General features: G+C 33.2%; 1 protein-coding gene across 6 annotated transcripts in view; it reads left to right on the forward strand.

The window, feature by feature from the left end:
* LOC115446312 (G protein-activated inward rectifier potassium channel 3) overlaps window positions 1-13,965 on the forward strand; it is a 44,015-nt gene extending 30,050 nt beyond the window's left edge. For 2 of the 6 annotated variants that reach the window (XM_030172912.2, XM_030172917.2), the window contains 7 exons: window positions 4,607-5,051; window positions 5,962-6,141; window positions 7,432-7,621; window positions 9,292-9,416; window positions 11,481-11,586; window positions 11,938-12,316; window positions 12,480-13,965. In XM_030172912.2, coding sequence (XP_030028772.1) covers window positions 4,607-5,051; window positions 5,962-6,141; window positions 7,432-7,621; window positions 9,292-9,416; window positions 11,481-11,586; window positions 11,938-12,316; window positions 12,480-12,558 — 1,504 coding nt within the window. In that variant the 3' untranslated portion in view covers window positions 12,559-13,965. Of the gene's footprint in view, window positions 1-3,761; window positions 3,880-4,606; window positions 5,052-5,961; window positions 6,142-6,361; window positions 6,542-7,431; window positions 7,622-9,291; window positions 9,417-11,480; window positions 11,587-11,937; window positions 12,321-12,479 lie in introns of those variants that run through there. The other 4 variants (XM_030172918.2, XM_030172913.2, XM_030172914.1 and 1 more) reach the window with 4 other exon arrangements.
* Window positions 13,966-17,683: the final 3,718 nt, after the last annotated feature.

Below are 17,683 nucleotides of genomic sequence, written 5' to 3' on the forward strand. Positions count from 1 at the left end.
TGTGCTCGACTTTAGAGTACCCAAGTTCACAATATTTGCGTATTGAATTAAATTACGTCATTGGGATAACCAGGTAGGATGCGTGGGGCCTCACCTCGGACTAACATCTCCAAATATTTGGCAACAGCGAAATCGCTAATTCGTTTCTATTCGAGGATTTCTCGGAATTTTTAACTCTGGCATTAGTTAACAGATGTCACAATACAGAATATTAAAAAAAAAACACATTGACCATGAATTTCGACTTTGCAGTCATATTTTATATTTTGTAATATCTTTAGTGAACATAAATTTACTTTATATGCCCATTGTTGATCCAGAAAACTAGTACGCAAGTATATGATATGTACGGGCCGGCACAATTGAGTCGGCTGGCGAGGGATAATAACTCTTGTCAGTCGACACCCTATGTCATCTTGACTTCGCATACTATCAGGTGCAATCGGATCATTCTGGCGAGCCCGTATTAAAATATGTAGGCAAACATATATCTGCTGAAAAGCATTTTAATTTTAGCTTCAGGTAAACGATTGTTATCAAAAGGAATTAACTTCGTGGCAAGAAATCTACACTACAAGCAAACAAACCTACATTTCTAAAACGATTTTGATACGTTACGGGAAACCTAATTTTGTTACGACAAATGTCCATTCATATGGCCAAATTATAAAATTAGGGTCTTTCCGTACCATGTAGTTCAGAGCTAATGGATTTTAATCCAGAATGCCGTTTTATTTCTTATCTGAAGTGGTTTATCCAGCCGGCCTCTGCAATGATGTCATTCAGTACACACAAGTAGGCGGCCCTGCGTTTGAACCGTTAAATATTTTCACGCGTTGGCCATCCAAAATTACAATACAAATGGACCATTGTCGAAAATCATTTCATACGCGTTTTCAAGAAACGGAATTAAGTAGACAGGTAAGGATAAGGTTAAACGAACCTTACTCTTGCCAAATTGTGCTTCGTCAGTTCTTGAAGTTAATGTACGGCTTTGGTCTTGCAACAATTTATTTATTCAATTTGGAAATTAAGTTTGCAAGGTTGAAACAATTGAACCAAACAATGAAACTTTTAATGCACATTTTATTTATTTCATTGGAAACCTTTGGTATCAACTTGTGGAATAAACAAATCATAACATTAAACGGCATCGCAATATATTCTGTATTTCATTAAAAACTCGAGATATGTTAAGTATACAAATACACCTTTAAATTGTAGAGTTTCAAATTTCACACCATGACCAGCATCTGCAATATTTAAATTTCTTCGTGAAACTACCTTCCCACAAAATTACCATGGTGATGTATATAAATGTTTTATTAAATTATCCTGTGGCTGGTTAATTGAAGCTGCCACGCGTTTTACGTGTTGTACGGTATTTCCTTCTCAGGGATATTTCTTGGTATATCGTCAACTTATATAATTATGTTCGTGCGTGAATTGATATTATCATTAATTGATTTCAAGCTTCAATTGTGTCGTGTACGTTCCTTAACGCCATTTACTCGTACGATTTATATTGCGACTTGATTATTAAGTCTTAACAAATACCTCGTCTTGGTGCAGGCGCCAGTTTGCTGCATACTTTACCGTCTAGTTAAATAAATTGCGTATAAAGTTTCCACTTTCGTCTTGATATTACGAGTATTTAGTTTTGCTGTTTTATTTGCCGTCTATTCGAGAGGTTACTAATCTTTCTCGACCTCTCTAGTAGGATCAGGATGAACCGGATGAACCATACATATTTACGTATCAGTAACTTCCAGCGTTTATCGGAGTTGCCTCGCTAAGTTACTGCATATTATATTACTTATTTCTGTTAACTTGTTTTCAAAATGTATAACTAATTGAGCAATATCCAATCTACGTTTTAAATTAAACATTAACTCGAGTAAAGAAAATGACTCACTTAAATTCCTGTTTCTTTTTGATCCCAGACCAATTAATTTTTGGGTTTCTGTATAGTATCATGGACTCTTAAGCCTACTTACTATGCAAATATAAATGAAAAAAATATTTTTACGAATATGTTCGTCTAGACACATAGCTCATAGAAAACATATAAACAACTATGGAAACGCAGTTATGATGATTAACCTTTGTACTATCTATTTACGATCAGCTGCTATAAAACGTGATAATATATTAATCGTGATGATCCTTAACTGTGATTGATATCATTTAATAGCATCTGCATACATGAGTTTATTATTTATACAGAAATAAATGTTTTGAGTGAACTATTCTAATATTTTAAAACTAGTTTGCTGTCCTGTGAATATAATGTTTTACCTTATTATATAAAAATACGAGTTCTTCGATGCTATTAACTATTGTGGTTATTTGCATACCAAAACATATTTTTTTCTATATTTGACATTACTTTGGATGCTCCATCCGTACTTGCATTTTTTAAATCACTAATTACCTAGAAATAAGATAAAATATTACACAAACGTGATTTTTGAGACGAAATTATTTTGTAAACATAGTTTTCCTTAAGTTTTACCTCATTACTATTTTACTGTTTTGTTGTAAAGACATAATTAAGGAACAAGGCTGTAAACGGTTTCTTTTAATGAGTCACTTTATAAGACTCCTTGAACTTGCATTGTTAAAATAGCTTGTCGTTACCTTAACTAAGTACCTGAATGTATTTTTATATTCGCAGCGCGGGTATCGCTTTCTCTCTATTATTAATACTATGATGGTCTCCCGGCTCCGCCTACACTAGCGGCCGTTTTCGAGTTATAAATTAGTTTCTTAAATTAAAAATTAAACGTGCTCTCCTCTTAGAAATAATTTTTAAAATTGGACCAGTACGGCAGATTTTCGCGATCGGATATAATAGAAACTCATCCTTAAGGACCTACAGATAAGGACCGCTACAGATTTCCATGAATAATTAATAGGGATGGGACTTGCTATGACCTCTATTTAAACTATAGATAATACACTATTTCTCTACACGACGGATGATGTAATCCATGAAAGAATTAATTGTACGGCATATTGAAATTTGCATTTTTATTATCTTCATCGAAGAAGGATTTAAAATAGACAGTGTCTACCTACATAATATATCTATTCACCACGTAGACATAACAAAATATGTATATAAATACATCTCGAGTATTATAAATTATGATTCTACCGCCTATACTGAAGATTTTTTTCTACGCGTGACGGCTATCCACATTTTTATATAGATACAGGAAATTTTTAAATGTGTTATTAATAAGTGTCTACGGCATATTTTATAATGAGATTCAGTGTTGTAAAATAAATTGTGACGTTCCAATATGTTTCCGAATTAAGACGTGGTGCGATTTAATTCGTGACGTCCGAGTTAAAAAACCGAATGATATACTGCTATATCATTCACGCCAGTCTGCCACATGTAAAAACGTACAACGAGATAAAATTCGTTTCAATACAAAAAGCTTTTGCGTGATATCGCTGAGTGGTCACTCAGGTTGGTAAGTGATAGTCTGCAGTAAGTGTATAGACTGATAGGTAATCTGTTAAAAAGCCTATATTATCAGAATGGTGTTCCAGAATTTTATTAAGAGTTGTGTTTAACAAACTCGCACTCGTCTATAGCGGTAATGTAGCACATTTGAAAAAACGCTTCATCTTTTAATAAAGTTAGACAATAAAAAGATGTTTACTTCATATTTAATGGAGTTGAACAGTAAAAAATAACTTTGGAGTTGATGGTATAATAATTGTTTAGTGTTTTTTTACATTTTGTAGTCGTTTGTTTAGTCGATGAAGTGAGATGGATAATTGGAAACAGGATTTGATTCTAAGTAAATGCAATTTATGTGTGTTGACGCAAATGTTGTTTGCTTCCCGGAGTGCTAATATCAGGTATAAAGCTTATTTCTTAGTAAACATTACAAACAAATACATTATTAAAATGTTTAAATAGATTTATGTTTATTTATTACCACTGCTACTAACATAAATCTATAGAAAAAAATCCTTTATTAATAAATCTCATTGGGAAATTAATAATATCTAAAATATATGAAAACTTACCTTAAACATTCATGGAAAATTTTAGCTTTTTTTACCATAGAATCTGCAATAATGGCTGCTTACGGGGAATTGAACAAAGAATAAAATAATAATAATATTCCAAATATATATTTTTAATAAAAGTCTTAATTTCCTTTTTCTATACTAGAAACATTAATGAATGCAATCCAAAGATATACCCACATGTATATGAAACCCTAGTCGACGGATTCCACTTGAACATAACAAACGATTTGTACACAAAAATCGCTAATATTTAACGTATAGCCATAATTTATGTTTGCTTGATGATTTTATATTAAACATTGATGTCATGTTATTCGTTTGTAAATTAATACAAGTTGATATGTAATTTTTTTTTTTGTTCGTTACATTCATTTAGACGCTGATATCATTGTTTAAGTTACTGTAATTCTTTAGGTAGTATTCATATGCAATGTAATTAGACGTTGTGTCTTAGCATTGTATGTATTGGTTCAAAATAACAAAATCCAGATTACTACCATTCCACAAGTTGCTATTGCATATTATAAAGAAACATTTATTTTCATTTCAGATACCGTCAAGCCCGTTACGCAGCGCGACGCGTTCGAAAGCGCGTCATCTTCAAGCACGGAGACTGCAATGTCGTCCAATGGAACGTGGCCAAGCGCAGGCGCCGATACCTTCAGGACATCTTCACCACGCTCGTGGATGCGCAGTGGCGCTGGACGCTGCTTGTGTTCGCGCTCTCCTTTATTCTCTCCTGGCTCCTCTTTGCCCTCATCTGGTGGCTCATTATCTTCACTCACGGAGACCTCACCCCTCCCGGTCCTAATGAAAACACAACATTCACCCCCTGTCTCAATAACGTCAACTCCTTCACCGGCTGTTTCCTATTCTCCGTGGAGACCCAACACACAATTGGTTATGGATCAAGAACAACTAATGAAGAATGTCCCGAGGCTATATTTGTTATGTGCATACAAAGTATTGTCGGAGTATTTATTCAGGCTTTCATGGTAAGACCTATTTTTATATGGCATGTTACAGTGTCGTTTTTATGTGTGTAGTTATTTATCTGTTATACGTAGGTTCTTTTGTGACGAAGCTACATTTCTTGCTGTGATTATTAATAACCGCAAATAAAAACAGTTCATATTTGAAACTAATAGGTTATACAATTATGCAATTTGAACAAATTGATGTATGTTTCTTTAGCGTCAAATTAACTTTTTATAGCCCATAAAACATGATGGAAATTAGTAAATGAAAGAGCGTTTGAATAATATTTTTCAAACATTAAACATATATTTTCAAGTACACAGTTTGATACCTTGTTCAATTAAGAGGCCCAAAAAATTTGTTCAAAGGTTAGAGACGTATTTAGATACGGTAGCTGTGCCTAATGGTCTGTTTATTGTCCATCATTTCTCTGCCATTAAAACGCTATAGAGTATTACCCTTGGCCTCTTTAAAAGTAACTACCCGTATCGACTTAAATGCTGCAATATGATATTGTTAAAAGACAATACACATATTTCACGTTTAGCGGGTTATATTGATACGTAACTCTCAAAAAACCTTCCTGCTTCAAAGCTAATATGATAATTTAATATGAAAATACATTTGGAAGGTAGCCAAATGTATTAACGTAACGTACTATACGGTCCAGCCAGATGTTCTCCGAAAAATAATTGCGAAGCAAATGATGCCACTCCATGGTTTAATCATTCTTTTTTTGCAAATAAAACGCAATCACGTGAATCGTCTAAACATGTAAATTTTATATGGTGGAAGAAAATAAACGAAACGATAATTGAGTGTAAGGATGAATGAAAGTTTTTTAAGATTAATATTTCATTTGCAGTATTTTTTTCTGGATATAACCTAAGCATATTAGTTAGTACAAGATAAATTCTTAACTTTTAGGTGGGAATTGTTTTCGCAAAGCTTTCTAGACCAAAAAAACGAGCTCAAACCCTGTTATACTCGAGGAACGCCGTCATTTGCTTACGAGACGGACAACTGTGCCTGATGTTCCGTGTGGGTGACATGAGGAAATCACATATTGTCGAAGCCCATATAAGAGCACAGATTATCCGCCGCAAGGTATTATATCTCGACAAAACGGAGACTGGTTAGTGATTGGGGATTTCAGTCAGCACGCATAAACATCCGTCTAACTCGAGTTCGCACTGACTCCACTCTCTAACTTGCGGGTGTCGAAATCTAGAAATACCCAAATAGGCGGTAGATAGCATTTTTAGATGTCGACGCCAACAGTTTTGGAATTTGTTATTTCAAAACATTTTTTCTGTCTTGTCCATAGGTGGGTCTTATATTCGCGAAGTTGGCGAGGGCCAAAAAACGTAACACCACGCTTCTTTTCTCAAGGAACGCGGTGATTTGTTTGAGGGACGGGGAGTATTGCCTTCTATTCCGCGTGGGAGACATTCGCAAGTCGCACATATTGGAAGCGCACGTTCGTGCTCAGATCATTCGTAAAAAGGTATTGCATTGTAAAATATGTTCTAATAAATGTGAATGTGCATCCGTTTAATGAAAAATTAATAATGCTTGTGAGCATTCGTTTAGTTTGTATTTTGTTGTGACCCATCTATGGACACTCGACAATATAACTTTGCTTGTTATTCCTTTGCATTATTTTTATCAAACGCTTTTATATTTGTACTAGCTTCAATTATTTTTATTGCTCATAAGTCTAGTTACGCTCTTACATGAATTGACTATTGTGATGCCACGTGACACTCCATAAGTATAAATGACGTCGTTTAAAACATTACGGCTGATTGAAATGCTGTAAACAACATTTATAAAGTTTGATTGAACGTTAAGAAAATAACAAGTATCTTTGATGGTCAATTAAGTTACCATAAGGTTTGAGAGATTGTCGACCAGTTTAATCTCTGACGTGCAAGGAATAGCATTTCCTTCCTTTATTTTCATTAAAACAGTTCACGTACATAATGGTCAATTCAAATAGCTGAAACTGGATGGATTCTAAGTAACTGCACCGCCAATATTTTATATTTCCTTTGTTATGTGGAACGCACGCACCGAGTAATAAAACATTGCTTTATTTTCATATAGTTTGAGATACATTAATTAGATTTACATGTCCGTAATGTATGTTATACCGTACTGATTTTCTTGAACGTAGCATTAATTATTGGCTTATTATCCTTAACAATTAAAGCTTTAAAAGGACTAGAAACTGATAAGTGATTTTAATGTAATTGAAATTAAAAAAAAAATATTTAATGTATAACTAAAATCATTGTTTCTAATCCTTTAAATATTACTAACTTAAATTTAGCCTGGTATACAATAATATTGCTATAAAACTGTATAAATAATAAGCTTATCGAAATTCCGTAGATTACGAGAGAGGGTGAGGTTCTGCCGTTCTACCAACAAGAGTTAAAAGTAGGCGCTGACGGTGAGGAAGACAGGCTGATGTTTATTTGGCCCATGACCATTGTGCACAAGATCAATGAGAAGTCACCACTTTACAACCTTTCGGCTTCCGACATGCTTCGGGAGAGATTTGAAATCGTTGTTATGTTGGGTAGGTACAACATTTTGATGAATCAATTATTTAAGATAAATGGACATTCAATTTGCCAGTACAGAATCAGAAAGTGAAATCTCGCGTCTATATTATTGAGCCTTTAGAGTATGAACGAAGATAAAAGGTCAAGAGAAAATTCAATGAATAGTTATGATTCATTCAAAATTTGTAAAATTTTAATATTTCGCTATTATCGTTAAGACGAATCTTAGTAGTATTGATTTAATTACTTTGTTCGACATTCAACTTGAAAATTCCTAGTCTGTTTTTATAACGTGTTTCTAAATTAGATTTGCAAATACACTATAATCATTAATACATAGTACAATCAGAATAATTCATGCAAGCGTTTATGTCAAAGTCCAATAGGTTAACGTTTATTTTATTAATTCATGTCCTGTATCTTTATCAGCATATTAATATACATTTTACACAATATTTATTTTATTGTGTCACATTTTGCTGGCTGAATCACTCTGTGGACAAAATATATCTACAGTATGGTTTTATAGTAACACGTGTTATATTAAACTGATAAACTCTTCAGCAAAATTGCTCGCAAAAACCGAATCTGCATAAGTTTGATTATTTAACTTACACGATATAATAACTGCAAATAGTATTTAATTGACATATACAATTGTACGTGCAGTATATATCAGACAAAATAATAAAACAAACACGTCACTCAACAATCAGAGCAAATTGAGCTTTATTGACCAGATTAGCTCATTTAAACGTTTCTAAATTCTAGCTCTATTTCGTCTACGCTCTATTTTCTCGTAATCTTACGAATTCCACAACAATTACCTTACCTACGCGTGTATGCATTAGCCTGGTGTCTCATACAGTTGGTTTCATACAATACCGCGTGTTCGTGTCTTGGCAAATCAGTGTGAGTCTTTTGGTAGTTTGCCCTGAACTTTGCATATAGAAATCGCTATAATTCCAAGATATAATGTTAATAGATGCATATGTATACAGAATGGTTGTTGTTAAGTGGTGCAAGTAATTATCATTATGTAAGAAAGATCTCACAGAAATGGAAAGACAGAAATGTTTGCACTTCATCTCATTGAAATTGAATATATATCTTATTATTATGTATAAAAAATTATTTCCTGCTTACCTAAGTTTTCTTTATGAAGAGAAGGTATATATGTATTTTTTATTAGAATAATAAAAAGAAGGTATCGCGCACTCCTCTGCGGAGAATTTTTAAAGAAAGTTATAATGTGATTGACCTCATTTTACTACAAGCCGATAAAATTATTTTGCGTAGCAGTTAACATTGAATTACTGATATCAGCACCTATTCTAAAATAAATACGGATACTTTCATGTCAATTATATTGACAATAGGTACACTAGCAATAAGGCTAGAGAAAAATTGTATGGAAATGACACAATGTTCACTATGATCTCAGTTTGTCCTACTCAGCACACTGTCTGTTTAAATAAAACAAGAGAATATAGTACGACTGGAATATCAGCTATACTTGATTATAATCTCACCATAATTAAGTATCTTTAATGTTTTGACAACGCTCTCATATCACCACGTTATAAATACACTGCAGATAAAGTTTCCTTGACACCGCTATTTATGTTCACGCTACGATGGTTTATTAATTATGGGTTATCATTCTCCTTTGTAACCCTTTCAGAGGGTGTGATCGAGTCGACCGGTATGACGACACAGGCTCGCAGCAGTTTCCTGCCTTCAGAGATCCTCTGGGGACACCGCTTTGAGACCATGGTGTCCTTTAGGAAGGACACTGGTGAATATGAGGTGAGTTATTAACATTAGTCATTAAAATTGCTAGTTAAGCTAGATAAATACATGAACAAATGTACGAAAATAATGTTTGATAGTTATTAAGTACCGACTCCAAAATTGGTAACCAGTAAAAAATTGGTAATGTTAAATTATTTTTTGTTTTTAGTGGTTTTTGAAGGCGGTTTTATTTTTTGTTAAATAGTTTTTATTTGGTACATTTTTAAATTAACATCGAAACTGACGTAGGTATAAATCGGTTGTATAGTGTATACCTACCACAACATTTTTTTATGAGAAGGACATAATAATTGTTATTATTTTTCATCCATAAATAACATACATAATAATATTAAATACTAACAGTAACACGCTTATTTCTGACACCAGTTGTGATATTTTTAAAATACAAGTCTCGTGTCGTGGGTGTCAGAACACTGTCTCAGATATGCAACAAATGTGACAGCAATAAACATAAACATTACTATTGATGCGACATTGAACCCTTGCGGATATGTCGAATATATATTGAAAACTCAGTTTTAACTCGAGGTATAAATGTAGCTAATTAGTTCACTCGCCACATTGTGTTTCACAAAGCTTATTTCCGTCCCATGATGTGATTTGGCAAAGCAAATATCAAGCACATATTCTAGCGCCGGACAACTTATGAGAGTTTTCGAATCAAATATACACATACAATTTAATCAAGCTATTTGAAAATAGATCTCTTCGCCCAGAGCGAGTCAATTTAAAACAATTCCAATAATTAAAATTAACAACAAGAAGTTGTCTATCATCATTACGCTACTGATGTGTTGCCAAAAATTAAAAATTACTACAATTCCTCATAATTTGTGGTGAATGAGAGAGAAAAAGATCAGACAAAAGTGCGGACGACGGGCGCCGGTACAAATATGTATTTGGATAACATAAATTGGCAAATGTACAAAGCATATGACATGCTTGCGCACGTTCAACTGACGTTTACTTCCATACACTTGAAACCGGTCCCATACACTTATCACCACAAGCTATCTGTCGCTTAAACATTGCTATGAGATCAGATCCATAAAAAGTACGTAAGGTAATGATCAATGTTGTGTCTTTTGCGTTCGATTTAAATCGGATACATTTTAGATATTGACGTTTGTAAAATGTAAAGAAGAAATAATTACGTCTACTAGACATAGGTACTGGGATACTTTATTTATTTTATTGCTTTTAATGACGAGACGAGCTTGCCGTTCACCTTATGGTAAGCAATTCGACCGCCCATAAATAGCAGAAACACCATCCAACACCTTGAATTACAAAGTATTGTCTGGTATTCCACTGCGCCGCCATCCTGAGACATGAGATGTAAACTCTTATTATATCCCGTAGTTACACTGGCTACAATGTCCTTCAAACCGGAACACAACAATGAGTACACACTGCCGCTTGACGGCAGAAATGGACATTGCGATGATACCTACCCAGGCGGACTTTCACATATGAAAGACCTACCAACAGTAAAGAACAATGAACTACCATTAACTATTATTAAAACTGTTAATAATCTAAATTTATAATTTATTTTGATTTTGACCAATAAGTTTGATTTAAAACTTACCAGTCCAGTGGTCACGCTTATTCACTGACTTTGGAGTAACATTGTTGTTTACAAAAAACAATTAAAATTATTTGATGCACACTGACATTAATTGTAAAACGGTCGTTTAACTTCTAACTATCAAGTTTAAACTCTCCGATCCTTTGACGTAGGACATTATCAATATTGTTTATTTACAGTTATTGTACAGTGGAAAATTTATGTTTCCTGTGCGCAGAAAAAATACATTAATAAATTAATATTGTTTGTAAACACTTTGCCTTTAGATAATTATAACTGCAGTAACTTTCCTGTCTTTTTCCATCATACTATTGATTAGAAGACATTAAGATATCAATAATATATCTTCATTAGTTTTATATAAAAACTTTCCTTTGGCATTTCTTCATCATAGGTATCATTTTATTGATATGCAATTTGATCCTTTAAGTTCAATATTCATAAAAGTCTATTTAATTTTTCAGGTGGACTATACAAGGTTCAACAACACTTACGAAGTGGACACTCCGCTGTGTTCGGCCAAACAACTAGACGAACTGCGAGCCACCGTATCAACCTCTCAAAAACTTGGTGAGTAGTTAGTTAGTAATCAGATACATAGGCTTTCCTAATAATCTTTTTTTTAGGTCTACCTACCATTCTAAATTATAAAACTGTTAAAATTGTATATATCTTAATATATATGCCTAATCATGTTCAGATTTAATTTATTATTTGTATATATTATAATCATTTACGTTACTATAATTAAAAGCTGTCTTGTAATAAGTACTCAAATCCCACAAAACGTCATAATGACAATTGACCTTAGTTACGTTTTTTGCACCAACAAGAATAATATTTTTTTTGCATATATTTCTTAAAAATATAATAGTACACCTTTGATAATTCCTAATACTTATAATTATATCTTACTTCCAGACCGCATGCTCGGCACCATTCCGAAAACATTCTCTAATGAGACACTCGACCTGAGCTCTGTGGACTCCATGTCCCTTGACGAGCACATCGAGATCAAGATTCCCGAGGCGAGGGCCAGAGAGAACCGACTCATGGCGCAGAACAACTTCATTCAACACATCAATGAAAAGTCAAGAAACCAGAGCCACACGCACCTAGCAGTAGAGAACGGGCAAGATCTACACAAGAACCACGTAGATATCAGGAACGAGGTCAACGGGAATATGCATAGAAGCCATAGTCATGCTAGTATGAAGAAGGTGCATGGCCTGACCCCTAATGGCATCGGCCATGCGGGTAACGGCCATGAACATAAATTAGAACATAACAAAATGAAAAAGTGAGTTTTGTGTTGTACTATGTTGATAGAATTGTTACTAATGATCACTCTCCTAATACAATTGTGACTAATTTAATAAAGGTTCCATAATGTCTGCCCCGTTGTGGAAACAAATTAAAAAAAAAAATACAAAAAAATGAAACCCTCATTTGTGAATTCCCAGGTCCCCTAGCGAGAATTACATAGAGAAGAATCCAGTGATCCCCATCCTTGTGACGTCAGCCGACTCGGAGCCCGCCTGACGGCCACTCCGCGATCTCAACCCGACCGCTAGTCGCCTGACTGTCGGTCACCTCACCATTGGTCATCACCATCTGACCGTCGACTACCATCTCACTGACCACAAACAAGTGAAGCCGCAAGTCAGGTTCAACTGTAGCGATCTAGAGAATGTTCAAATAGAGTAGTGTATGAAATTCTATATATTTCCCATAGAGTGATTGTTTAATACAACTGAACAAACCAATCCGAATGTTAAACACGAACTTGTGTATATTGTCTTCATACACGATAGATGCAATTTATTGTGACTAGTAAATTTTTGGGACGAATACCGTTCTCCATGATTTTATACATATAACCGTTTTACGAATTTATTGTTATGTTGTATAAAACAAGCACATTTGAACTCCTCTGTTACGCTCAACATCTTTGTATGTACCAGATAGGGTTGTATTTAGACCAAGTATTTATTTAGTTAATGTTAGTCAGTCTAGATGGCGGGGACTCCACTACCGACTTGCGTCGAAGCTTTAATATCTCTCGTCTCCGCATGTTTAGACGATTTCAATTTCGTCAACAGTCAAACTACCGGCGAAATTTAGTAAATATCCATAAATTTGTATCCTCCTGAGCCCAAAAATTAATGAGACCAATTTAAGTAAGATATCTAAATGCGCTTAATTGGATTTGATCCAAAATTAATTTTATTCTAGATCAAAATGTTTTGAGGAGTTATGTACAAGCTTAGTGCCTGCTTTATTTTAATATAAAATGTACAAATTTATTCATACATATATAATGTTATGTGATATGTATGTTCAAAGTACTTAATGTAAGCGCGGACTTAAATTATTGTCGGCTTTACAAAAAGCACATATGTATGTGTAGAGCTAAGTTTTAATATTTATATAGTAAATATAAATAAGTGTTAGTGTTACTAATGCTTGCGAAATAGTCTGATAATATTATATCATGTGACAAATTTTATATAACGAACTATTCAATTGTTCGACGCATAGTAATATGTAATGTATACATTTATCATTCCTTTGCCTCTGCCATCCATTCTCAATCTTTGTCCTATTGAATAGAAATATGTATAGAAATGACAATTAATAAATAAATATTTTGTATCGGCTTTATTGTTTTTATTTATTTTGATAAAGTTTGAGATATGGTGGGCTTTAGCAAAGATCAAATAGGGGCTGTAGCGAAAATACCTTTCGACAATCGTTAAAGTTAACATTTTGTATGAGAATTACTCATACGTATTCTGTTTTCGATGATGATTGTAGAAAGCTATGGTGGCTATGGTCCCTAGGGTCAGAAGCGGCGCGGGCGCTGCCTCCGAAATCAACTTCCTCAAATTGTACCAACTGAACTGACAATCTATACCAGAAAAAAGTAAATATAATTCATAAAAACTACATGAGTTTTATTTCCCTACTATGAAATAACATATAACGTTATAAAGTACATTATACAACTGTGGGTATTCCTGACTATGAAGTAGCGTAGGATAGAAATTTCTAAAAAGTAAGCAGTCATTTACATTTAATTTATTCCTTCGCTGAATATGGAAGTATAGTTATGATAGGAGTCTGATAAGTTAAAAGTTGTAATTTACTATCAAATTAAGAAAATTAAAACCATTTCATCTTGTGAAATATGGAACTAACACTTTATACTGACAACGTTAACTTTAAAACTAAAAACGCAACTAACCACGTTTTTTATATTCCTGATCATGCTATAGTAGGATTTGTAAGGCAGCAAAAAATTAAAACTAGTAAAGCCACACCGTAGATTTTTTATATGTAATATAAAATTAAGCTAATTGTTATTGGAAACCACTCTAATGCATTTGTATTTTTAAGATTACTTGACTTCGCACCGAATGTATATATTAATCACTAGCTTACGTCTTATTTGCAGCATATATTTTAATAGCGTCTTTTGTGTTTAGTTGCCATATATTTAGTGGATGAGTAGCATTTACTCATATTGTGAAAAAATCTGCCTTGGTGGCGTAGTTGTATTGCATGCACGGTACGCTTTGAGGTCCTGGGTTCGAATCGGGATCGGGGAAAGTGATATTTGGGTCTTTCTGCTCAGTATCAGCGCGGAGTCTGGAATTTGTGCCCGATATGGCGATAACCTCGCCCCTATCAGGTCATGTGATGGAACACACTTGGCGAAAAGTGGGTGCCCTGGTTGCGCCTCTGCATACCCCTTTGGGGATAAATGCGTGATGTTGATGTTGTGTGAAAAAGTCCTTAGAGATCTACTACTATGAACTCGATTTTATTTTGGCTTTCAATTTTGTTCGAATAGTAAAGCTGTTTTCGGGAATTGTGAATTTTTCGGTTGTTGGGATTACTTCGAATAAGTCTTTTGCGGCCTTTTTAAAAAATCATGGGCGATAATAAAATAAATAATAATTTAGTGCAGGCTGTATGGCTAAGAGCCTTTGCCTTCTCCTTAAGGAGTAAATCAAACCAAAAAAAAAATAAATAATTTAGTGCCAGTGCACTAATTGGTTTTAATAAAGAAATGCTGATTACTTTAATTTAGTTGGTTCCATCATTATCCTCATTGTCTATGTGACATAAGTAATTAAATTATAGAAATAAAGTGGCATTTTTTATTAAATAATTTTAATATAAATATCATTGTTTTACATATGAAACAATACATTAATATTTCTTCTATATTCTCCTACTCAACAATAGATGGCGCTTTAATATGTACACATAAGATTTTTAGTAACGTAACCCAGTTACTTTATCGCTACCTAAATATTATTATCATTAAATTATACCTAATTAAGACATAAATTCGTCTCAAGAATTTTGATATCAAACTTTATCTATATTTCTTTTACTATCTTTTTTCTTCTTTTGCTTTTCGTCTTCGCTGGAAGAAGAAGATTGTTCTGGAGGACCGTCGAAGTAGTCCGGCGGATATTTGACAGCAGCTGGACGGTTAGTGAGACTCGCCCGTCTAATAGCGTCAGCTACTAGCCTGTCGGAAATATTCAGTATGGGGGAGCTTGGTTCTCCTTGAGAATTAAGTGAAGTCCTATAAATCACATCGCCTGAAAGTGGAGAGCCGACGCCGATGTACCCTGGAAAATAAGAATAAAGTTTATATATTTTGTATCAGTTTAAATATTTTTCTACTTTCTTTATACACTAAATAGCAACTTCAAACAGTGTTTAAGACGTTTACCTATACATACATAGCACGCTGTATGTAGGAATTTATGACTAATCAGTTGAGTAGTAATCAAGACGTAACCTTTTAAATTTTCTTATCTTGTATTTTGATTTTAGGATCAATAAAGACTAGATTCCAGTATACCGCAGTCAATAAATATACACCAGATTTAGGCGCAAAGGAAATATTTACAGATCATAAACAAGTATCGAGGCATCGACCTGTCTTTTGATTTAACTCATAACCCACCACAGAAGTTATCAGACTTCGCAATACATACTATGCAAAATCATTATTTTTAAAACTATGTGAAAGTTTCTTGAAAACCGTACCCTTCCAATTATTTTTCATAATGATTCAAATAATGCAGTGATCCTTACTGCTAAGGGTAATCTAAAAATAATGACTTGTAAATAATGAGCAAATTTCCTCCTTTTATGTGTCATGAATCATCTCCGCTCTGCATGATTTATCGTAATGTTCAAGATCATCATGTTTGTAATAAAAAATATCTAATGTGTTACGATGGTTTATAGGAATTATTCATTTACTATTATCTATTTTGATAATAATATTGGGCCAATTAATTGTGAGAATATAAAACATTATCCCGATATATAACTTTCTGTTATAATATAGGGATAATGAGTTATCGTATGTATTTCTGTCTGTGTATTAAGATCATCTTTTTATCTATTTTTACCAATTTCTTCAAATTAAATTGATCAAGATGACGTGTGCAGTGCGATTCCGTGCAGTAATTTGTGTTTAAAAGTTTTGCATTGCGTTGTTCTTGTTTAGGAATATTCGTTGTACTTAGTATTAAGAGAGGAATTTCTTTATCTTTAATTAACTTTTATAAAATCTATCTTAAGACTTAAATGAATATTCGTAAGGATCATATTTTATTGATATCATAGAGCTTGAATACTTACATGTCAAATATAAGTATATTTTGTATGTAGATCGGTCGCCTACGATACAGGCTACCTAGTTTAGAGACAGAGGTATAATTTTTCTCCTATGATTTCAATAAAATTTTATTAGTATATTACCTAAGACTTATGTTAGTTCATAAGGAAAACTGTATTTAGGTAAATTTAATAAATAAATGAAACGTGAAAACCTAGGGAGGTAAAAACTGATTATCGTCAAAGTGTAACGAAGATTTACGTCTAATTCTTACGAAGATTTGACGACTATATCGAAGCTATGCTGACGTTTTTGGCACTTAAAATGTACTCAAGAATAATATAACACCTCATACTTATCAAACTGGACTTATCCGATCATCGTCATTGGATTTGATATGAATTATGGCCGGAATTACTTTTAAGGTGTAATTCTGATGTCATCCTTAGATTATATTATAATAATTGAAAACCATTTCAGAACAAAAGATTGTTGGACCGCTGATGTCATTACAAATTTCAAATTTTCATAGTAAAAAAAATATTCAGCTAATTTATTATTAGAATAGGTGTGTCGTATGCATTATTGAAATGTTTTCAATTCCACTGAGCAAAGGCTTAAATTCTTTAAAATGATAATTTTTTAGCGAATTCTATATTTACCTATTTACAGTAAAACCTATTTTAATAGTAGGGCAGTAATGCATAGCATTCACATGTTTTTTTCCATCACTGATATTAATTATATTATCTACTCTAAAATTATCTAAAAAGTACTATCATCACGGAAAAGCTACTACTGGTATTAGGTATAAGATTTTAAATAAGAATATTTTTTTTTATCACCTGTGTTATCAACCCGTTTTCGGGACTTCAGTTATTTGTAATTAAACCCTGATTAAGGAGTGTTAATGAATTTTAGTATTAGGTTTTTTAAATTCTTATTACTCATTCCGATAACAGTTGATTAGTATGTTGATATTTTCATATTAAGCTTTCAATATAAGATTATTTT

Source organism: Manduca sexta, chromosome 12, assembly GCF_014839805.1.
Source record: "Manduca sexta isolate Smith_Timp_Sample1 chromosome 12, JHU_Msex_v1.0, whole genome shotgun sequence".
NCBI lineage: Eukaryota > Metazoa > Arthropoda > Insecta > Lepidoptera > Sphingidae > Manduca > Manduca sexta.